Source organism: Caretta caretta, chromosome 8 (genome assembly GCF_965140235.1).
Source record: "Caretta caretta isolate rCarCar2 chromosome 8, rCarCar1.hap1, whole genome shotgun sequence".
Classification (NCBI taxonomy): Eukaryota; Metazoa; Chordata; order Testudines; family Cheloniidae; genus Caretta; species Caretta caretta.
Genome location: NC_134213.1, coordinates 17,529,612 through 17,555,009, shown reverse-complemented (window position 1 = coordinate 17,555,009; position 25,398 = coordinate 17,529,612). Strand labels below are relative to the sequence as shown.

Below are 25,398 nucleotides of genomic sequence, written 5' to 3'. Positions count from 1 at the left end.
TTCAGAGGAACAGCCGTGTTAGTCTGTATTCGCAAAAAGAAAAGGAGTACTTGTGGCACCTTAGAGACTAACCAATTTATTTGAGCATGAGCTTTCGTGAGCTACAGCTCACTTCATCAGATGCATACCGTGGAAACTGCAGCAGACTTTATATACACACAGAGAATATGAAACAATACCTCCTCCCACCCCACTGTCCTGCTGGTAATAGCTTATCTAAAGTGATCAACAGGTGGGCCATTTCCAGCACAAATCCAGGTTTTCTCACCCTCCACCCCCCCACACAAATTCACTCTCCTGCTGGTGCTAGCCCTTCCAAAGTGACAACTCTTTACATAATCAAGTCGGGCTATTTCCTGCATAGATCCAGGTTTTCTCACATCCCCCCCACCCCCATACACACACAAACTCACTCTCCTGCTGGTAATAGCTCATCTAAACTGACCACTCTCCAAGTTTAAATCCAAGTTAAACCAGAACATCGGGGGGGGGGTAGGAAAAAACAAGAGGAAACAGGCTACCTTGCATAATGACCTAGCCACTCCCAGTCTCTATTTAAGCCTAAATTAATAGTATCCAATTTGCAAATGAATTCCAATTCAGCAGTTTCTCGCTGGAGTCTGGATTTGAAGTTTTTTTGTTTTAAGATAGCGACCTTCATGTCTGTGATTGCGTGACCAGAGAGATTGAAGTGTTCTCCGACTGGTTTATGAATGTTATAATTCTTGACATCTGATTTGTGTCCATTTATTCTTTTGCGTAGAGACTGTCCAGTTTGACCAATGTACATGGCAGAGGGGCATTGCTGGCACATGATGGCATATATCACATTGGTGGATGTGCAGGTGAACGAGCCTCTGATAGTGTGGCTGATGTTATTAGGCCCTGTGATGGTGTCCCCTGAATAGATATGTGGGCACAATTGGCAACGGGCTTTGTTGCAAGGATAAGTTCCTGGGTTAGTGGTTCTGTTGTGTGGTATGTGGTTGTTGGTGAGTATTTGCTTCAGGTTGCGGGGCTGTCTGTAGGCAAGGACTGGCCTGTCTCCCAAGACTTGTGAGAGTGTTGGGTCATCCTTTAGGATAGGTTGTAGATCCTTAATAATGCGTTGGAGGGGTTTTAGTTGGGGGCTGAAGGTGACGGCTAGTGGCGTTCTGTTATTTTCTTTGTTAGGCCTGTCCTGTAGTAGGTAACTTCTGGGAACTCTTCTGGCTCTATCAATCTGTTTCTTTACTTCTGCAGGTGGGTATTGTAGTTGTAAGAAAGCTTGACAGAGATCTTGTAGGTGTTTGTCTCTGTCTGAGGGGTTGGAGCAAATGCGGTTGTATCGCAGAGCTTGGCTGTAGACGATGGATCGTGTGGTGTGGTCAGGGTGAAAGCTGGAGGCATGCAGGTAGGAATAGAGTCCATCTAGAATCCCTCTTTCTGTAGTGTTGGCAGGGAGACCTCTGTGGATTAGTATGTTGTTCAGAGGTATTTTGGAAATATTCCTTGAGACGGAGATGTCGAAAATAGGATTCTAGGTCACCACAGAACTGTATCATGTTCGTGGGGGTGGAGGGGCAGAAGGAGAGGCCCCGAGATACAGTGCTAATAAACAATGGCCACATAAACACCACCCTATACCGGAAACCTACTGACCGCTATTCCTACCTGCATGCCTCCAGCTTTCACCCTGACCACACCACACGATCCATCGTCTACAGCCAAGCTCTGCGATACAACCGCATTTGCTCCAACCCCTCAGACAGAGACAAACACCTACAAGATCTCTGTCAAGCTTTCTTACAACTACAATACCCACCTGCAGAAGTAAAGAAACAGATTGATAGAGCCAGAAGAGTTCCCAGAAGTTACCTACTACAGGACAGGCCTAACAAAGAAAATAACAGAACGCCACTAGCCGTCACCTTCAGCCCCCAACTAAAACCCCTCCAACGCATTATTAAGGATCTACAACCTATCCTAAAGGATGACCCAACACTCTCACAAGTCTTGGGAGACAGGCCAGTCCTTGCCTACAGACAGCCCCGCAACCTGAAGCAAATACTCACCAACAACCACATACCACACAACAGAACCACTAACCCAGGAACTTATCCTTGCAACAAAGCCCGTTGCCAATTGTGCCCACATATCTATTCAGGGGACACCATCACAGGGCCTAATAACATCAGCCACACTATCAGAGGCTCGTTCACCTGCACATCCACCAATGTGATATATGCCATCATGTGCCAGCAATGCCCCTCTGCCATGTACATTGGTCAAACTGGACAGTCTCTACGCAAAAGAATAAATGGACACAAATCAGATGTCAAGAATTATAACATTCATAAACCAGTCGGAGAACACTTCAATCTCTCTGGTCACGCAATCACAGACATGAAGGTCGCTATCTTAAAACAAAAAAACTTCAAATCCAGACTCCAGCGAGAAACTGCTGAATTGGAATTCATTTGCAAATTGGATACTATTAATTTAGGCTTAAATAGAGACTGGGAGTGGCTAGGTCATTATGCAAGGTAACCTATTTTCCCCTGTTTTTTCCTACCCCCCCCCCCCCCCGATGTTCTGGTTTAACTTGGATTTAAACTTGGAGAGTGGTCAGTTTAGATGAGCTATTACCAGCAGGAGAGTGAGTTTGTGTGTGTATGGGGGTGGGGGGGGATGTGAGAAAACCTGGATCTATGCAGGAAATAGCCCGACTTGATTATGTAAAGAGTTGTCACTTTGGAAGGGCTAGCACCAGCAGGAGAGTGAATTTGTGTGGGGGGGTGGAGGGTGAGAAAACCTGGATTTGTGCTGGAAATGGCCCACCTGTTGATCACTTTAGATAAGCTATTACCAGCAGGACAGTGGGGTGGGAGGAGGTATTGTTTCATATTCTCTGTGTGTATATAAAGTCTGCTGCAGTTTCCACGGTATGCATCTGATGAAGTGAGCTGTAGCTCACGAAAGCTCATGCTCAAATAAATTGGTTAGTCTCTAAGGTGCCACAAGTACTCCTTTTCTTTTTGCGAAGGTTTAGAGTGTGACCCACACTCTGATGTCCATATATTGTGGCAGCTGTATTAATGAGATGGGAGAGTGGTGAACTCGGTATTGTGTGTAGAACTGGTGTACATATATGGAGTGAATTAAGGAATTAGTGGTTGAAGGATTCCTGTTAAACAAGAGGAGCAACGAAGCTCCATAACAATGACCTGGTTAAAGAGAAAGAGCTTGTGATTCCCAAAGGGAGGATTAGAGTTGTCAATACACAGCTCCCAGACAGTACATAGAAGCTCTTACGTCACACCACATGCCATTGCATTTCACACTAGCATGTCAACCTGTTTCTTAGTATTTAGTCTCTTCTCTCTTCCCCACTGGCTACAGCTTTCACAGCCTTGTCTTGGGCATGAAAACAATTCCCTGTCCAATGGGAAACAGACATTTGAGATCAAATATGGAATTCATCCTCCTTCGGTGCGTTAAGGCCAGCTGTAAGGCTTGTGCAAACATCCCCATCCCTAAGTCTTAACTGGAGAGCTATTAAGGGGTAACATCCTTAGATGGCTGCTGACAAGGATGTGGGAAACTGAAGAAATAAGGTATGTCAGCAAACATTTATTGTCTCTTGCAGAATGATGAGAATGTTTGCCCTATGGCACTGGCATGGCCCTGACTAGATGGAATTAAGAAGGAACACTGTTAGTTTTCAGTATTTTTTTGGTCAATTGGTGTCTTGTTAAAGGTGCTGGATTTACAAGGGCAGAGAGTGCAGTCCTTTTCTGTTGACTTCAATGGATTGTAAGCATATGCTTAAAGTTAAGCACAACATTTAAGTGCCTTGCTTTACAAGCATGGTCTTAAGTATGTGCCTGAGGGCTTTGCTGAATCAGGGCAAGAAGGAGCTGTCCCTTCAAGGACAAGAGACCATTTATCCGTTTGTATGTTTTCTTGTACCATACCCATCACCATGATATCTCTGCAATGCCGAGGTCTTGTTATAATGCCTAAGTTTTCAAAAGTAACTCGTGCTTCTGTTTGAGGGCTCCCACCTTCAAGCACCTTAAAGATGCCTGATTTTCAGAAGTACTAGGGGCATCTCACCTCTGAAAAACAGGTCCCTTTAAGCTAGCTGAGGTTGAACACCCAAAAATCACAAGAGCTTTTGGAAAATTAAGGCCATGGAATCTAAAGTCACCTGGTCCATATGCTTTACTCCAACACAGAGCTGTTGCAGAGGTTACAGGTTAATCGGAGTAAGGGAAATGTTTACTGTGCCTTTAAATGGCTTCAAGAGATTGCTGTGTTTGAAGCAGCCCATCTGTAAGCATTTCCTGATGACTCTAAGAATGTATTAATGAACTAGCAGGAGTGCTGAGACTTCAGTGTACTACCAGGACAGGACATTACTTGACTAATGATATATCGGCAACAAATGTGCATGATCTTAAAGTGCTGACTTGAATAATAGTGGCCCCAGGATAAGATACACAACTTATAGCCCTGATTTTGCTGTCATTTCAGTTGGTGCAAATGAGGAGTTAATCCACTGAAATCATCTGATTACACAATGTAAATGTATGAGTAAAAAAAAGGAGAATCAGACCATTAAATCGCATTCCCTAGACATGTTGGTCTACAAATGAGCAAGGGAATGAAGAGAGTGTTCTGCTGTTACCCCTAGGTCATTACAGAGTAATTTTAGAGCTCATTTCCTAGGTGGGAAAGGGAAAAAAAATGAGTAACAGATGGGTTTGGCCTCTAGAAGAGAAAGAATGAATACCAAGTATCAGAGGGGTAGCCGTGTTAGTCTTTAAGGTGCCACTGGACTCCTCGTTGTTTTTGTGGAGACAGACTAACAGATTTATTTGGGCATAAGCTTTTGTGGATGAAAAACCCACTTCTTCCATGCATCTGAAGAAGTGGGTTTTTTACCCACAAAAGTGTATACCCAAATAAATCTGTTAGTCTTTAAGGTGCCACCGGACTGAAAGAATGACTGATGCATCATCTACATATAAGAGTTTCATTGGGAGTTGTACCAAAGCAACTGACCACCAGTGGCTGCAATCAGGACAAATCCCAGTGTACACCAGGCCTTAGAGAAGGGTAGAGTGAGCTGTTGTTTCTCAAGTCACTGGGAATCTTTAACTGAAAATCTAGTGCTCAGTAGGAAGTAAAGTAAAGCAGCTTTACTATTTCCAGCATTGCTAGCGGGCTAGCTAGAACAAACTACAAAGTGCTGTGCAACAGCATGTACTGGATTCTTCTGGGCCTGTCGCTCCTTCAGTTGTTCCTAAATCCTGCTCTGGAACGTGAACCTTTCCAGCACAATATGCCTCCCGGTATGATGCCTGATACCTTCAATACCACCAAGAAAGTTGTTCCCATTCCCAAGCCACACATACAATGTCACAGTATTGGGGTTTTTGTTTGTTTGTTTTGTTTTGTTTTTTTTGGTCTTTGGTTGATTTTTATTTTTCAATAAAACAATACTACAAAACATGGGAAACAGCTGCATTAAATATAGATCTGCAGTTACTTTGCCAACTTTTAACCTGCTGTATTTACAGAGTTTTCTCACAACCTCCACATAAATATTGATCAGAAGGGACTCAATGGATAGTCACCACCAGCCAGGTCACTGAAGGGCTGAACCTGCCTCCCCTGGCATGTTTCATAAGGAATGGCAATCTGAAAGAGCACGAGATGCAGACTTCAGCTGCATTCTGTGCTAGCTAGAGCCAGCATGGCTGTGTCTCTATCTATTCCCTGCAATCCCTGTGGTAGGTCTCATCTTTGCCCTGTTTCTGCTATCTTTAAAGAAGGACAAGGATGCTGTGGTGGGATGGGGCATGCACTGACCTTTCAGAGCTGATGAGATTTTACAAACCATCCCAGTCCCACCCCTGAGCCCTGGTATCTTTAGAAAGGATCCTTTTTCACTGTGCATTATATCAAGCCAATTTCCATGGTTTTACGTCACTCCAGTTTTATTGAGCTTTTAGACATGGTATTAATTTACTGCCATTTATATTGAGCCTTTGGACAGTTCTGACAGTTAACGTATTTCCTTCCCTGCCTAAAAGCTGCATCCTGTGGCATTTGCTAATATCAGGGAGTGGAGAGTAACCAAAGTATTAACCTGTAACCTTCCAATCAGAGACCTCCATCTGCATATTATAAATGCTCTGACAGCTTTTCATTTACTAGGTCAGAGATGCACTTCATCTCCAGGAAGCTGTCCTGTCCTCTGACAAAGATCTGGACACGTGACTCGTTCTGAGTGCTATTCCTCCCACTCACAAGCACCTGTCCAGCCTTTTAAAATAAAGTTTCATAATTCCATGTCCAGCACAGGACAAGATTAAAATTTAGGTTGGGATTACTGAGCTTCTGGTTTCCTACAATCTAGAGATGGGGTGGACTTGAACTTAATAAACAGAGATGGGGTGGATTTGAACTACTTGTTGATACCGCATGGCATCAAAGAAAAAAACCTTCTACTCCCATGTTCAGCACATAGTTGGATTGTGATTACAACTGCAGCCAACTATTGGGCAGAGATTGTAACCTGAAAACTCACTATAAATTAGCACCAGCCTTAAATTAAAGAAAATAAAAATCACCTGCCATCCTCCTCCCACTCCATGTAGGATTACTGCAAAGATCAAAACTCAAGTTCCTGCTAAGAATTACACCACCAACCACCGGGGGAAATTGAAAATGGCCTTTACATAGTAGCCACTGGCCCAGCTGAAACCTTCTCAGGGACACCAAGTAAGAGCCAATGCTTGATCATCAGTAGAGCTGAGAAGGGAAAGGATGGCAGAGGCGTATGAACAGGGAACCAGAACAAAAGGAGAATTCTAAATGTATTTTTATTTTCCCCTTCTCTGAGAATCAGAGGTTGAGAGAGCAATGAAGAGTTGGATTAAGCTGCAAAGAGCCCAGTGTAAGGGCTTTTTACACGTGCACTGGAGAGAGCGAAAGAAGAAGAGAGGCAGAGAGTGGGTTGAATCACAAATGGGTATTTCAAAGTGTTTCTTTTTCCTCCTGATTTGTTGTGCCTCATCCTTATATCACTGGTCAGTACAGAGAAAGAGTTGGGGGGTTTCTGTGAGCACTGAAGGGAATTATCACAACTCCTCATTCCTTTTCTTCTCCTGGAGGTTCCTTACTCGCAGAGCCAAACCTCACTAATATGCATTTGGCTAAACTATACTATACATAATCCACACCAAAAAAAAATATGACTGTCTCTCCACTCATCTTAACAAAGATTTGGTAGCAATGACACCGTTATAGTGAAGCATCAGATCATTACTAGCACCATTTTTGCAAAATATACACCAAACACCAACTAAAACATAATTATTATCTTAACTAAGTAAAGACAAAGTAAATGAATGAATAAGTAAGGCTCTACTACTCTCTGCTTTGTGATCTCTTAAGACATTAAGGGAAAGCAAAGAACTTTTGTGAAGCTAAAACATTCAGTCCCTGAGGGGGTTCTTTTGTCTTTGTGCATATGACCTACAAGTCAATGAAAATAGCATGGATTTGGTGTGGTCATCAGTGAGATCTCAAGAACTCAGAAGTCTTAAAGGAACTTTGGTGGGTTTGAATGAAGAGGTTCATCTTGTATTCCATAGATGAAATTCACGCCTGTCTGAAATCCAGTCCCATGCCTGTGCATCACTTTAAAATAGCGCTTAAATGGGATTTCTGGAAGACAATCATCCTTGAACTCTTAGGGATCGCTGACTGCTACGACTAAATGGGATTTAAGAAAATGATTAGAGCTGATCAAAATATGCTGTTTCATTGCAGCCACAACATTTTGATTTTGACAAATTTTTCAATAGGAAGGTTTTTCTGAGCTTCAGGATTTTCTCGTCACTTCTGACCAGAGAGAGACCCAAAGGAAAAACCCGACCTTTTCAACTGGAAAACAATGTTTTGACACAATTCCGAAATGTTGCCAAAAATGTTTGTAAGGCTTTGTTTTCATTGTAATGTGGACCAAAAATACATTTTGAAACTACACAAGTTGTTGCAAAATGAAAATGTTGTCCTCTGTCCAGGTCTAAGAGTGGCCACGCAATCCTGTTTTACTGAGCCTGTTCCAGTTTTTTAGATGATATCCTGGTGTCCAGGGAGTTTCTTTCAGGACATCTGATGTGTTGCAGTTTATCATTTAATCCATCAAAATATTTGTTTTTTTATAACTACAAAATGGTTGTTCCCGACGTAGTGCTATGCCTAGTAGAATTTGCTTTATGTTTACTAGGAAGAAACATTGCAGTGGATGGAGTGTTCCATTTGATAAACACTATTTGGAGTGAAGAGAAAGGAAAAGTGAAGTCAACTGAGTACATTATTATTTAGACAATAATATACTCAGCTCTAATACAGGCCAGTCACATCCCTCTTTATTTTCTGTGCTATCTGCATTGTTTTACTATCTGCTGCAGTATTTTCAAAAACCACTGCCATACATTATTTCTACATCTCTACTAACATGGATCATTGATTGAATCAAGACTGACTGTGGACAGCTGTTGTCTGGGAAACTACACTTGAAGCAAGTGAGTAGTGATGGACTTCCTAGCCTCACACTGACAGTTTGGCCACTTGGTCAGAGATTTCATTTCACAACATCACAATCTACCAATATTTCCTCACAATTTTTCCTGCCTGGTTTCTGTATTCTACGCCATCGCCTCAGCCCCCTGCGGTAGTTGGTTAGTTTAGAAAAAAATCAGCTGAGATCTATAATGGCTATTGGAAACCACAAAAGAAAACCATTTAAAGGCCACGATCGCTGGTTCTACAGAGCTGATACAGAGCGGATAACACAAAACAATAATGTGACAGAATTGTATAAGTTAGGGATAGATAAGTTAGATCATCAGGCCCATATTGCTACTAAGCCATGGTCCTGTGTAGACTGCCAGTTACTAAGGCTTGGCACAATATGATGTAATATACAAATCAGTGCAGTGCACCACACTGCACCATCTGAGACCATTGAACTTCCATAAACACTTTGCTTTCCATATGCTTGTGTGGATTTTGTAACAGTAGCCACTTCTCTTCCATGGGGACACACCATTTGCAGAGAGCCCTGCAGATCCTGGATCCTGTCAGCATCCCTCAAGAACTAGCCATCAGAAGGAGCTATCCTTGAAGATCAGCAAGGTATCAACGATAAATAACTGTCTGAAAAACTCAGTGACACAAGTGCATAACTGTCCCTTTCTCCTTCCTCTTTCATATCTAGATTGCTTGCAGCTGCAGCACTTAACTGGAATTGCATTAGGACCGATATGAATTGGGAGAGGGTCAATGGGGTCACATCAGTGGAGTGTGAGATCAGAATCAGACCAGAGAATATTATGAGTATATCAAGATTGAGCTCCAATTATCCACTAGACAGCTGTGCAGAAAAGGGAAAAAATATGATAGCAACCCCAAACTGTGTGTGCTGTTCAAATGCAAAAGGCTGTTTTGGGAAAGGATTAAAAATAGTTCCCACCCGCCCCCCCCTTCTATCTTTGCAACACGTAGAGGAGAAACCTTCTAAAGATCTAACTGCTCTTATGCAGAGCTGAGCGCTAGTATGCATTGCTGATCCAGTTATGGAATGTAACACATGCCTTGGGTGGATGACAAGGGGATCCAACACAGAAAGTTCCATGGCTGTTTCTTTTTCTTTGTATTACATCTCTCCTTATGGGGCTTTCCCTTCCTTTGCTCGATGCCCTATATTCCCCCAGTTGTAATTCACCCATTGTCTTCAAGGAAGGCTCCTTGTCAAGCCATATTAAAAAGTACAGAAGAAAAATAAATATCTCCCTCTTCAGATGTTTTCCTTTCCTAAGCTCTCACAGTTCCAGCTGTAACATGTAGTTTCCCAATGGAAGTATCATAGTGGCAGGTAGTCCATATCTCCCATGGGATGAGGTCAATCCTACAAATGCTGCTTTTGATGACAGTACTTTCAGCAGTGGCATCAGAAAAAACTGTATGCAGAAGGATTGGCAGGTAGTAAACAAGGATTGGCAGATCCACTGAGCTGTAATTTTTGGCCCATCTCTAAACTAAAGTAGGAAGAAACAGAGTTCAAGGGGAATTACCTCCAATCTAAGACATGTAACATCAGTTGGTGCTAAAACATAGTGTAACATGTCAGCATGTATACATCTTTATATATGACAACTACATGATACCAAATGATTTATTATGATTCGTGCCAATACAATGTAGATGAAATTTTTTTTTGAATGGTGAGACAAAATAGCAGCAGATTTGCAGCCACACAGTTTCACAATACTGATAGCTGTATGTTTTCGCTAGACTACTGCATAAAGACTAAAACAGTATATGGAAGCTATTAATATCTAATTAGAATCACTAGCAATGAAGAGAGTAAACAAAACCGCATGATTCTCTGCCAGAAGTGCAGCTAAAGCAGAATGGTAAGAGCTTCAGTTATATCTACCATTGAAGACCCAGTGCTTTTGTATATAGGCAGTTTGTCTAGTAGTTGGACCAGATATGTCAAGCAGATGCCATTCCAAGAATGACTACTCTCAGATCACAGGCATCTCCCCCCAAGCATCTCTTTCTTTCAGGATTTTATTTTTAACAGGGAAATACAGCAGGCTAAAAGCTACATGTTTTACATACCACAGTAAAAACAGGTACTGAGTTATATTTGCTAGAGTCACAGTAGTTTATGTATATTTGCTATTCACAGACTGCAGAATATTGCCAAATAACCTCACTGGTGGGGACTGACAACATGGAGATACATGCATTCATGTGAGACCTTAATCAATGATGTCTATACTGTATTAAGCACATTCATTTTTTTAAACACCTTCCAGTAAAGTTGATTCCTTTAAACTTTTAGTTAAAACTGCATTTTTTTTTTACAATTACTCACAAAATAACCTGTAAACAAGTTGACATTACACTTATGTACAAGTGAACCACATTGGAAAGTAGAAGAGGTAATTCAGTAGGTGCCACTTGATATACATCAATGTGCAACAGACTGACTCAGGCCCGGCAAAGTCATTAAGTGCTTGTATGAGGTCAGAAAATGTAATATGAGCAAGGCCCCGTATAGATCACAATATCACAGAAGTCACAAAAGAAACACAAAATCCTATGTTTGCTGTGGAAATATTGCATTAGATGCATTTACTCTATGGTTGTGTGTCTATGTGAAATCTAAAGAGTTGAGTTATATTTTTGGCTAGCTCAGTATCAATTGCTGACAAAAGGCCAAAATCCTCTTCTAACATTCCCTCCTATACTCCGGTTTCTCTACATGTGAGGGGCTCCCATTAATGATGTCAATGAGAGAGCCATGCGTGAACCAGAGCAGAGGTTTCTATGTGGAGCTGAGAGAAGAATTTTGCCCATTAAAGCAATTGGGCCTGATGCTTCACCCACTGACATCAATAGGAGTTCTGTTTCTGTTCTAAAGACCAGTTCCTTTTTATTTGTTCCTTGCCATAGATTCAAATTCACAACATCATAATCATAAGCTGATTTTCATTAGCAATATCAATGCCAAAAAACGTAAAATATGTCTTTAATGATTTGAACTGTGCTTTCTTGTCCCTTTCCAATACTCCACATACAAAACCCCTTTGGGCATGAACAATCCATGATACCTGGCAATGTTTTGTACCATGATTTACATGGGGCCTTATACATAAGGTATGTGTAAAGTCAAGTCTACATGCATACACACAGCTGATGAAATGGGGTGTATGGAAGGGTAAGAAATGGGACTACCTTCTTTTGGTTTTTAGGGCAAAGAAGTGGTGGGATGAGAGGGGGGATCACTTGATTAATTTCTGGTCATTGCCAGTAGTGATCAGACTTGCTTTCATTTTCTACTTCAGCACAATTCTTTGCAAAGAAAAAGACCAAATGGACCCATCAGAACTGGAATGAAAGTACAAAACCTGCCCTCCACTGCCACACTACTATGAATCATTTACACGACACTGGGAAGTACTGCACTTACAGATAACTTAGGAAAAAAGTAACTGGGAGTTATGAAGATTTGTGTGCTCTTCCTTCCTCTCCCTTTTATGCTTTGAGTTCTACTTAACTTATTGAGGGGTATATCTCTGTGTTTGGATTTATGAAATGAAACACCTTCAGAAGGGACAAGATTATTTTTCAGATAGCCACCTTAGAAGCTGCAAGCCAAATCCACTTCTTGAGGAAGAGTACACAAATCCACAGAAGCCCACAGAGTTGCACCTACTTACACCAGTGGTGAATTTATCATTGGATGGCTCCCATACCCCAGGGGTACAACACATCATCATGGTTGTGAAAGTTAGGTGATGGCAGCTGCATAATATATTCAGAATACAGTCACTCCAAGGTGCACTTGTGCTATTTACAACAGAACTTTTTAAACTATGTCTTAAGCAAATCAGCAACTGTACCTAAAAGATCACAAAAGGGAACAAGTTAACCAAAGACTGGTCTTGCAATGCCTTCACAGAAGTAATAAGGCCTGTTCACCACATAATACGGGTGGATTTGTGCCACATTAAAGGTTAACAGCTTTCCTCTCACTCACTCTCAGACACACACATTTTTATTACTAACAGAAGTTTTATTTGTTATTCAGGTCCCAATGAACTCAATGGAAGTTTTGAAATTGACTTCAAAGGAACTTGGATTTGACCCTTATTATGTGTGGAAAATAACTCAAATATCCAGTTTGTTCCCCAAATATTTCAGAAAGGTAATTGCATTGCAATTTGACTTCAGATCCGTGATATAACTGACCACACATATTCTAACAAGGGGCATACATGGCTGGATAAAAATAAAATAAAAATGACTGAACCTATATTCTCAATCCAAACTCAAGCCCGATAAACATTTTTAGAGCTCAAAATATTAGCTTTTGAGTTTTGTTATTTCAATTTCATTTTCACACTCTCTGTATTACCTGGCATCAACCAGAAACAGAAATAGCAAAAAAAAAAAAAAAAAAAAAAAAGCGCATAATTTTCTGGTATTTCTCACTAAAGAAAAAAGTAATGGAAATATTACTAGAAAGGCTAGTCTCACAACATATCTGGTTCTATTTCTAGACCAAACCTGTATGTCTAAGAATCCAAAAGTTAGCGTGCTTAATCAAATGGAATTTACCAAGCTTAGCCCTTACCTAATAAGTATTTTCCACTGTATTTTACTTCCAAGTTGAAACCTGCTGCCATTAAAAATCACTGGGAGTTTTTGCCATTGAGTTTAACAGGAGTTGGATTGGATCTTATGCCTCTTGCAGCTATATGTATACATTTGTAAGCAGCTGATATGTTACCTTAAGTTGCAAATACAGAATGCTTTGTTTTTGCTGTCAGTATCTGGTGTCTGATCCTTTGTTCTAACCAGAAACGTTTTTTTTTTTTTAACTAAGGAAGAAAGGAATGTACTGTTGGCAAATTTTAAACAAGTGCCTTTGTAAGGGAATTGCCTGGTGATTTCCACATTCACAATGAAAGAATATTCTGTTGCAAAGGCAAATTCCCAGGTCAAAGGTGCACAGTCAACCTGGGGATGCATTACAGAATCAGTTATTTTTAAGAGTGAAATCGAAATAGCCAACGGTCAGCTCCTCCCCTAAGGTATGCACATAAAGCTTCTATTGACATCAATGGGAGTTGTAGATGGGTATATGAGAGCACAATTTAGCTCCTAATAATTGTTTCTAAAATAGGCTAATTTCTTAAGCCCAATTGGATAAACATGTAGGGACAATATTGCTGCTGCCGAAGTCAATAAGACTTTTGCCATTTGGCAGGCTTATTTCTAGTGGAAAGGATCGGTTCTTTGCACCCATGTAAATTATTGTGCATGGTGCAGGGCAACAGGATCTTCATGACTAGCCATGCACCTTAAATCCTCTGTGGGTTTTTTTACCTCTGTTTTTCTACTATCTTTTCTTCTTCCCTCTTTCAGTTTTCTCATTCACATACATAAGGATAGCTCGGACTACAGCCCTGACAATGGTTTGCTACCTCATTTTGTATAGCCAGGGGAAAACGCTTGAAAGGCCCATGTGAAATGAAAAGGCTCCTTAAATTTTGAGTAAGGATAACATTTCACTTCCATTATAGTTCTGACAGCTGCGACCGAGGTACAATTCTGCTACCCGACTTCTGCAGGAATTACTCCTGCATCTTCTAACAGAGCGCTATGAATAGTCCTGTGCCCTATAAATCTATGAGAACAAACTCCACAAAGTCCTGTGTGTGTGGGTGCATACACACACATACACACAGATCAAGTCTTCCAAAGTTTATATATTACAGTTCTCAGAGAAGAAAAAAAAATAAGCCCCTTGTTACATCTCTAGGTACTGTCAGCTGCTTGTGTTTATTATGGGGCCAGGTAAAGTGTCTGCTGCTCGGTTCTAACCCATTGCTGCATGTAAATGAATGAAAAGGCCAGCACTGAGATCAGGCTGACAAGAAAAAAAAAAAGAGTCTGTACAGTGAAGAGAGTTGATGTCCTAATGTAAGAATTGTGACTACGACTGTCACATTAAGTAACAGAAAAATTACCCAGTCTGGACAATGCCCATGACGGCTCCTAATCTGGGGGTATGTAATTTCCCCTCATTTCTTCTACTTTAGTGTTAAAGACAGGTGCCAGAGTGACACTTCTAGAGTCCAAAGTCCTCTCTCCACAGAATGTGTACATCAGAGGCAGAAGCAGTGTAAACTTCGCACATATCAACCCCTCCACCAATACCGCTAATAATTAAGTCTTGATTGTGGCTTTATTCTTCAGGCAGTAATGGGTAGGACAGCCCCACGCCACACCAGGAGAAGCACCACACAGATAGGCAAATCTCTGCAGCTTTTCTGTGTGCACTGCAGGGGAAGCCAGGGAGGGAGGAAGGAGGAGTGTGGGTGGAAACAGTTTCCCTGGTGCACCAGCCTGCAGCTAGTGCCGGGGGGGACAGCCAACATCCCACCCCTTTTCAACATCCTGTTTCCTGAGTAGAGAGAGTGAGCAAACAGCCCCTTCACTCTACAAAGCATAGGGTGCGCAGAGCCGACTATCATGGGAAATTCTTGCATAGCTATGCAAATTGGGGTGTGGCTTCTTGTGCACCACCCAGACCCTGAGCAGACAAGCAAGGGCCTCTGATAATCAACCCCCCATATAGAGACCAAATTCCTTCCTCAGAAACCCATGCACCTACAAGAAATTAACCCAGTACAAACAGCAAGAATGAGGATAACATGGAGGGATAGTTTATATGCCTAATAAACCCCATATTAACTCCCCACTATCCAAGCCTGGCCCATCGCCCCACTGAGCACTGCGTTTTTACATTGTACATGTTCCCCTTGTAGTTCGTCTATTCGTCTGCGTGTCTCTTACCTTGCAGGCAGGGACTACGCTCTCATCATTAGCACATCATTCACCACATTATGGGTGCTCCTGCAAACAATTGACAATATAAGACTTGTTTTATTAAAAGGGCCTAAGGGAGTTAGGCACTCATCATCGATTGAAAGTTGGCACCTAACTTCCTTAAGTCCCAGCCATAACGAATAATAATATGGAGGGAGCATCTTTAAGGGAAAAGTGTAGTTCCTTCCTATCTGGCCATTTTCTGTGACCTGACTCACAGAACCCAGTCAGTGCATGCTATTTCCTACTCTCCTTTCGGAAGCTGATATTCCCAGCAGAATGGTTTGTCTTTTCGAGTATGTGCCTAATTTTAGAGGATTGCTGTGTCTAGAGTTCCTCTTGCATTGAGTAACAGGCTGTAAAAAAATGAAATATATGCGTTTGTTTCTGCACAGCACATACACTGTCATGCGGGAGCCGCGAGTTCCACATCAGCTTCCTAGCTCTGAGGCCAGAAAGGGATTGGGAAAACTCTTTGGCACATACAGGCAGCAACAGGGACAAGTTTGAGTTTAGTCCTCTCTGGGCTGTTTTTAGGATACTTCCCATGCAGAGCTGTCCAACCTCCTTCCCAAGGCTGCACGTACCCCAAACAGAAGAATTTACTTAAGACACTTATGGGCAAAAAGCATTTCACTGCGGGGCCAGATTCTCATTTTCACGAAGGCCTCGTACACCACTCCAGCACTGTAAACCAATCTCAAAGTGGGTGACTTTACATTGCCAAGGCTGCGCAAAGTTATGCCTACACATGGAGCTGGGAGGTGCAATGCCTAGCTTGCTCTCATTGAAACTAGCACATTAAATATAATAGTGTCATTGCAGCAGCTCGGGCTTACCACCAGGGTACAGACTCATGGGGTTTGTACTCAGTCTGACTAGCCTCTCCCACCACTCACCACTGTCCGTGCTACCGGGACTACAGTACCGTAACTCCTCACTTAAAGTTGTCCTGGTTAACATTGTTGCGTTATTAGGTTGCTGATCTATTAGAGAACATACTCATTTAAAGTTGTGCAATGTTCCGTTATAAGGTTGTTTGGCTCCCCTGCTTCACCCGCAGCTCCTGCCGGCAAGTGGGGTCGGGGCATGGGGGCTTGCCCCACTCCGCCCACCCGGCGCTCCTGCTCAGGAGTGGGATCGGGGCGTGGGAGCTTACCCCACTCCGCCTGCCCGTCATTCCTGCCGGGGAGCAGGCAAGCCCCCGACCCCACTCCCCGGCAGGAGCTGTAGGCAGAGTAGGGGAGCCAAACAAGCCTCCGTGCCCCAACCCCACTACGCCCCTGCCTCAACCAAGCTTCACAATCATCATTGGTGAGTACAGTATTAAATTGTTTGTTTACAATTATTTAAAACTTATACTACATATGTATATAATGTCTTTTGCCTGGCGAAAAAAAAATTCCCTGGAACCTAACCACACCCCCCATTTACATTAATTCTTATGGGGAAATTGGATTCGCTTAACATCGTTTTGCTTAAAGTAGCATTTTTCAGGAACAAAACTACAACGTTAAGCAAGGAGCATATTTAGCATGCTAGCTCAGAGAGAGCTAGCATTATGTCTACACAAGCTAGGATTCACTCCTCCAGCTTCAACTGTAACCATCCCTTCGAATCAGGCCCAGGAAGTCTATACTGATGTTAAACAAGTGGAGCAGTCACTCTTTCAATTGAAATAATGAGGAGCATGACCTGAAATGGAGAGCTGAAATCACCAGGGAACAAAGCTATCTTTGATGGAACTTCACCATAGTCAGTGGAGTTAATCCTGAGATAAATTTGGTCCTAGGAATGGATATACTATATAAGTTCCCTACAGTAACAAAGCAGAATATACATATAAGCTTTCCGGCTAGTGATCATTAAAGTTCAAGACTCTTATTTCGGTAGTGGTGCAGAGTAATAATCATTTAATCTAAAACGGGAAATATGAAGGCCACATGGATCAAACCCATTCTGGTGCATTTCATTTGGTCTAATTTTTTCTGCAGATATTAATCATTGTACAGTCCTGTGCAAACTGAGTCAAGTCCATTCAAACTCTGAGAGAAAGAAAGAAAAACAGGGTACACTCTCCTTCTCTTGGTTCCTCATATTGTGTAATGCAATGTTTTGGAGATTAAAAAGAAAAAGTGAAACTCTGAAGCTGAGGATGCCAGGTTCTAGCCATTCTGGGTTATCAAAGTAGAGAAATGGTTTATGTTGTGCATGGAAATCTCAAAACAAATTCCTGCTGAAGCGAGAGTGAGAGTCAACCCTCTGCTCATTTTCTCCCTAATTTGCTAATACAATGAATTAATGTTAGACTTCTTCCTTGTGACTTGCAGAGAGCAGAACTGATAGTGGAGGAGGATTCTGCATAATGCCTGATGGTATCAAAACCTCGCAAAAAGCTCACTTTCTGATTTGGCATGTCTTCCTGATACTGACTGGCTCAAAATAGAAAAATCACAGTTTCGAAGTCTTAAAGTGTCAGAGACAATGGAGCTGTTCTCTGGTGTGGACATAACAAGAAAGAGAAAAAGCACCACTTAAGCCAATCCGTATGTCTTGGGAGCCAGCCTAGTGTTCTTGCTTTGCATCGACACACACAAGGAAAGTTGCAGGAAAACTTTTTAACACAGTGCTATCAAGAGTGATTCCAGGTCAGCAGCTGTAAATAGGGACGAGTGAATGTACAAGAGAGACAATTGTTTTTAAAAAGAGGAAAAGCAAATCTGTGGCAAGCAGAGAGATGTATGTGTGCGAGCACATGGATGTGCAAAGGTACATGTGAATATGTGTGTGCAAGCATGTGAATGTGGGTAGGTATGCATCTGAAATGCATGTGTTTGAGTGTGAACGTGTGTTTTAATAACTGAATTTGTTTAGTGCCTGATCCTGTGTGGTGCAGAGCTGTCCAATTTAGCTCAGCACTTCTCAGGTCAGGCTTTTGCTTACTATATTTACTCTACACATGACAATAATTAGGAATCCCTAGAACTAGCATCCCTCTCTCATGTAAAATATCTTGGTAAACCCTTGCAACCTTAACTAGAGATGACTCCAAACTACAAAATCCAGATCTCATATCCCTGTAATTTGAGGGTGTTTTGATCTGGGGATTTGGTTTATGCTCAGCTCTGTTCACAAGCATCTCACATTTTTCAGTAGTTTGAGACATGTCACTTCCCTTTTGCACATGCAGTTAGCACCCACAAAACCTGTGCCTGCATTGCACTTGCAGTTCAATGGTAGACACAAATCTGAATGACAGGACCTTTACCTATCTGATTATGCAGATTTGCCATCACAGTTCATTTTGCAGGTGAAAAAAAATGTAAGTTCAAATTATGTGGGAGCAAATTGCACCTGCAGGCAAGGAGACTGGGCCTCAGACCTACTCAAATATACTACGTTCAATCCAAATGTACCTCTATTCTATGCACACTTGAAGTCATCTCCCTTGTAGCATTGTGAATTGGGAATGGTAGAGATAGTGAAGCTTTAGAAATGTTACTGATTCTAAACAAGGCAATATCACCGCTTATAAAGCTATCGGCTTTATTGGTTTCTGTGCCTCTGCTTTATGTCTTGAGACATTGATTGACATGTGCCAAACTCCCCAGCTAACTAGCTCCCATCTGCAGCCAGTGGAAGGCCCACGTGGACCCACTGATGCAATGCATTTCTAGGTAACTGCTTTACAGACTGTTTAGACACCAATCTCATCCCACCAGATGCAGTCTGTCCCTGGGACTCCCCTTCATTACCTGACTCTTCACTTTTCAAATCCCATCCATGGGACCTTTGGCTCCCACTGGACTGTGGAGGGACATCAGGTTCTTACTGGTCTGTGGAAAGAATTAGCTCCGGAATGACAACTAAGAGGCAGTTTTAGGCGAACCTGTCAAGGAAGGACTGTGCTTTCTTGTTGTTGTTGCCTGGGCTCAGTAGGTTCTTGTACTGCTGTGCCTGTGTGCGGCATCCCTTCCTCCCCGCAGTCCCATCAAACTGAGCTTGCTGATAATTTCCCATTTATTACACATTATGGGTAACGAATGGTACTAAATTAAGCCTGCCACCCAATGGGTTATCCCACAGACTACAGAAAGGATGCTGATAAGGCAGTTTCCATTACAGAGTGTGTTTGGTTTCTATTCAATTTTTAATTTCCTTTTGAAATGTATCTAGCTGGAATGGCATGGTGCCTGCCATTTTACCAATCAATTTCCTGCCAGTCAGAGCACAAAATGCATCTTGTTAGGTTTATAATTTCTTATAATTGCATCTGCGTCGGATGGGAATGGGAGGCGGTTCTCCTCATTTGTTTGGGCCAAAGACTCTTTGGCAGCAGGGTCTGGCAGGCTTACATAAATCAACTAAGATCACTGGCTCAGCGGCTTGACCCGCCATCTCTGGATCCCCCTTTCGATTTGAATCCTTCCTTAATAAACCCTTTGTCATCCGGAAGCTTTGGGGAAGAGTGTTGGAACAAAGGAGATTAAAATATACATCATAGTCAAAAATTCATGGAATATTTTGCCCACAGTTGCAACAGACACAGACACTTTTACAGTGCTCCACTTCCAAGCTCCCCCCGCCCCAAAAAATAACAGATGGAGAGAGATGGTCTTCTACTGTTCACACCTCATAAAGCTAGAGGGGAAATGGAGCACACAGAGTGCTAACAATTGCTTTTTCATTGTTGTTGTTGAGAAAGTGCAGTTATAAGGAGAGAACCAGAAAAATTCATTATGCAATATAAATATACACACATGTATATATATATTCATGTGTATACATACATATATATATATACACACACATCCTTCATGTAAACTGACATGACATAGTGTGTTTCTTTAAATCATGTACATCTGCCCCTCCCTGACTCCTCCAAATAAATTAATTAAAAGGAGAACTCAAAAGGCATGTAGTTTGCGGAAACCCCCCGGCCACTGCCTGATCATGTGTGGGACTTTCTCCACCGGTACCAGGTGCATCTGTGTGTGGGTTTCTTTAGTTGGTGATGTTGTTGTGCCTTTAGTGTGTAAAGTATTCATCTTGCGTAAGACTAGGAGCTTACAAACAAAAGCATTTTTCATTGTGCTTCCACAACTTGAAAAATATCATTACCCTGTGACTATAAATGTTAAGGTGAAATAGGCAAATTAGGCAGCACTATCAAGATGGATTTGTTTTGTGACCTAACAAATTGTTATGATTCCTTTTATTTCCTTATCGTTAAGGATCTTGATCTGTAAATTGTAATAAGGTTATTTTCCCCCTGCCCCGCCCCACTCTTATAGATGATACTTTCGTAGCAGTTCAGATTGCCAGGGGTGTTTCCTTTCTGGAAACCTGTCTGGGATTTTGATTTTAAGGAAATCCTGGATGCATTTTTCTAACTCTTCCTCAATAGAGAGCTTTTCTTTCACTGCTTTTTTTTTGCTAGAGTTGGATTCCCTGGAGCCAGACGTTAGAGTTCGGAGCAGGTCACTTTTTCTTCGGATTTCAGACTGCTGAAGTAGCTGTACTGGGCCCTTCTTGATTGGCCGATCTAGAGTCTGTATGTTGGGCTGGCGGGTGACAGGGCCACAGATGACAGTCTCTTGTGGGGAGCTGGCTTCTGATTGGCTGTCACAGCTGGAAGTGGATAGTTCATTGCAAGATGTGCCACTTTCCCCCTCTTTATCTCCTTTGCCATTTTTGCAGCAGCAGTCACAATGGGATGAAGACCACCTTGAAGGCTCACCTAAAAGAAAGAACAAAGTACACAGTGCGGTTACAAAAAGCACAGACATCTGGGCTGCCATATACACACAGCAGGGTATTCCTTCATATGCCACCAAATAAACTACTGTCTATTAAGTACACTTGTGGTAGCAGAAGAAAATGGGGAGGAAAGGAATCTAGTATAGTGGTTAGTGCAGGATAAAACCTCTCAGAACTCCTGGGTTCTAGTCTAAGTTTTCTCAGTATAATCTTGGGTAAGTCAGTGTGATCAACATCTTACACACATGTGGAAGTGCTTTGCTGGATCAGGAACTTAAACTCGCTGGGCCTGATTCTCATTAACAATAATATTCCTTTATTCCACTCTGCCAGTGTAAAGGGGTATTAATGTCCACTTTAAGGCCCCTTTAGATTGCCACAGCAGAGCAAAGACCCTTCGTGCAAGTGAGAATCTGTTTCCCTGTGTTTCAGTTTATGTATGTGTAAAATGGTTTTGCTGTTAGACTTCATTAATGAATGTTTGAAAAGTGCTTTGAGATCCTCAGATGAAACCACTATGTTAATGCAAAGAGCTATGTTGTTATTTTCAGATAAGTGAACAATGATTGTTTCAGAAAGCCAGGGGTAAATCTCAGGAGTGGTTTATTTGCTGCTAACTCCATAGCAGTTTACTAACAGGCCAAATCCTGAGATGCTCACTCAGATTCTTCATAGCCAAATTCCCACTGACTGTAAGATCTGAGTAAAATCAGAATAAGGTCTTCAACCTTTGGCCCATCCCTTCAACCCTCACTCACATTAGTAGTTCCATTGATGCCAATAAGATTACCTAGGTAAATAAAGGTTGTAGGATCTAGCCCAGGATCACTAATCCAGAAAAAAAAAGGTACGTTATAAACTAACAGCCAAATGGAGCCAATATCCAGCTGGATGTCCCTCAGCAAAAATCCAGTGTTTAAGCTGCTGCCAATTCATGGACAAAGTTATGGCCTCACAACATGTAAATGGTCCACAAGCTCATTCTCGTGTTTGGTCTTCCAAAGGTTTTGATTTAATAAGTAAAGGGCCAGGCAAAAGGGAACAAAACATGCTTGAAGAGAAAGGAATGAAGATATAATTCTTGTTCAGGGAATAGGTGTCGCAGAGTAAAAATCAAGCTATCCCTGAAACAGCTGCATAGACCTAGGAATTTTCTTACTTAGAATATTCAAACTGTTCAGGTATTGATTGATGAAATGTTATTCTATGTCCCGTCAAATTTCCCCATTAATAGTATGTTGTCAAGATTGATAGGCTCAAAATCCAACCTATCTTTTTTGCTAATATATGTTTGTAATGTCCATTAATTCTTTCTGTCTTTACTGAATTCTGCAATTATCTTTTTGTAAAATAAAATACGAAAGCCAAAAAACGTAGCACTCATGAGCTATCCTACAATAACAAAACAGCCTGCACAGCTTAGTCTCATGAGCAACCCTACGACAACAAGCCAGGCTGAGCAGATTAACACTGACAGGCAGTCCTAAAATAATAAGGTAGGACATACAACCTACCAGTTGTGGGCATCCCTACAATAACATGCTAGGGTGAAACCCTGACTCCATTGAAGCCAATAGGAAATTTGTCCTTAACTTCAAATAGGACCAGGATTTAATCCCCGGTGTTTACAGGCCAGCACTCGCAAAAAACCTACAAGACAAAGCTGGGAGAACTCCTCTGCCTAATGTGTTAATTTGAGTTACTTGGCTGGGTGCAGAGCACACGTGGGGACGCAGATGGAGTCATTTTGTATGCAGACACTGTTGCTGCTCTCTATCATTGTGTCCTTATAGTCAAGTGTGCACTGCTTCATCATGTGGCTCCATCACAAAGCTCCCCTCCCCCCCCCCCCCGCCCGCATGTAATGCATTGGTGGCACTCTGGAGCAAGATGTGATACTCCTGATAGCTCATTTGTTGAAAGAGCAAGAATAACTGCTCTGAGGTCCAGGGCAGGCTGTGAATGTGCTGGAGACAGCTGACATATCCCTATTGTAAGCAAACAGTGAGATCTACATTCAGAAGTAACATCCTTCTCACAATGGAGCCCAGAGAATAGAATTTAATCTACTGGAGTCGACACGTATGTACACGCACACAAAAATATACCCTAATGCATTGCCTTGGGAATGTGACTTCTTCTAAGGAAAAAACCAAAATGTTCTCTATGTCAAAATAAAATCCAGACTATAATGCTTCCACAGCCTGCAACTTGCTATTGAGAAAGATGCTGTCATTATTATTTTAATCACCATCCTCTCTATTCTTTCATTTAATTAAATGTAGCTTTTTATTCTTTTTAAAAAAGAAACAAAAAGCAGCACTAAAGTTCCAGTTATTGCAGACTATTTATGCAAAGTAAACATTTCTCACCCCACACACGCAAAAAATTTACACAACAGTCATATACTGAAAAAAAGGGAGCTGACTGCAAGAAGGGGTTGTCTGTGTCAACATGTCTCTTGTCTACAAAGTACAGGGAATTCTTTTTTTTTTCCATGTTCTACTGGAGAACTGCCCAATAGCCATAATCCATGACAAAGAAGGAAAGCTGGCCCTGATAAAAAGTGTGTCCTGACCAAACTGCCGAGATAATCATGGATTTAAATGTCATTTGGAAGCATCCATCTTCCCAGTAAAATGTAATTATCACCTCCAACTAGTGCAGATTGGTAGCATTATTAAGGTCAAGAAAAGTGTAATTCAGCATGCTGTAGAGCAGCCTTATATCAGCAACACGGCATTTTATTCCACCCATAAAACAGACACTGGGCATGGCTTTTAGTGCTTCACATGCAATGCTTCACATTTTACTCTTCCAGGGAAGCTCTCTGCAATTTACACTGTACAAATGAAACCGAAAGAAAAGCAAGTGGTTTGTACTTTATGGAAAGATTGCGGAGGACAGACAAAGCCTCAAAGGCTTTCTGATCAGGCTGTCGGTAAGTAACCGGAAGGAGATGTCGTTCTGATTTCTGCATTATGTATCTTTAAATGTAGGGTTGTCTCCCTTTCTGTTGCAGAGGCTTCTGGGAATCACTTGCCATTTAGTGCTTCAGTTCAGCTGTGGAGTGACTGATATTTTCGCTCATGGAGACTTTGGGCTAGGTTCTCGTTTACACTACACAACGCTGCTGTGGTCAAGGGGCTTTAAAACGAAGGCACACACTACAGTCGTATCTTCTTTGGGGCTTCTTTACACACCAGAACTCCCTTAACTGGCTGGGCATTGTTGAAAAACATGGGCACAGAGGTCCTGCTCCAGTTCCAATGGGGCCTCTTTTGCCATTGCTCTGAACCTTGTGTGGGTGTGAAACACTTGCAAATCAGAATGGTAGCATTTGACTTCCACTTGGCACTCATTTTGCACTGATATGAATGACTAAATGAAGGGCAGGGCAGTGGTGAATCAGGCCCACTGAATGCAACAGAAGTGTTGCCACTGTCCCCAGTACTAGCTAGACTGGCCCTCTGCAATCTTAACTGGGCCATGGCTGTTGGGCATATACTAAAATATATCGCTGAACAGAAACTGCTGATTTTTCTTCCATGAGATAGTCAAGCCCACTGGAGTGAAACAGGGCTTTGCAAGCTCACAAAATGCTCATGCGTTCTTTAAAAAGATGCACTGCTGAAACCTGCCGCACCCGTCTTTCAAATTCTCCATCTTGCTAGGAGCTGTGACCAAAGTTCACATCAATTATAGAAACAGTTGGAAAAAAAACTTCCCCACCCTGTTACTTGCTGTTCCCTGTCAATGATGAAGGAGTCTTGCAGTCTGTGTGGCGAAATTTAATTCGTAGACTTGCTTCAAGACTGGTTCTTTATCTAGTCTGAAAAAGTCAATAATGGCTAAATTGAATTTTTTTTTTATAATTCTCCCAGCTCTGGAAAAGACATTGCATACACGAGGCTTGGAACAAACTGATTGTGTGAAATTTGGAAAAACACATCCATAAGCCTTATTGATTTGCAGCTCCTTATTGTGGTTGACATTTTAACTTGATGGCATTTTTCCTCTGCTGCAACTACCTATTGTTTCCTGGTAAGAAGAGAACTGGTACAGAACTCCTGTACTGCATAAACAGAAAATGATTTATTCCAGCAAGCAACCGAAGTGTTCAGAAAGGCAGAAATCCATCAGGTGCAAACTAGCTGATAGGGA

At 41.9% G+C, this 25,398-nt stretch overlaps 1 protein-coding gene across 1 annotated transcript in view; it reads right to left on the bottom strand.

Moving 5' to 3' along the window:
- Positions 1-10,223: 10,223 nt before the first annotated feature.
- KCTD16 (potassium channel tetramerization domain containing 16) overlaps positions 10,224-25,398 on the bottom strand; it is a 177,897-nt gene continuing 162,722 nt past the window's right edge. Inside the window, exon 3 of the mRNA XM_048861106.2 lies at positions 10,224-21,214. Within this exon, the coding sequence (XP_048717063.1) occupies positions 20,763-21,214 (452 nt within the window). The 3' untranslated portion in view covers positions 10,224-20,762. The remainder of the gene's footprint in view (positions 21,215-25,398) is intronic.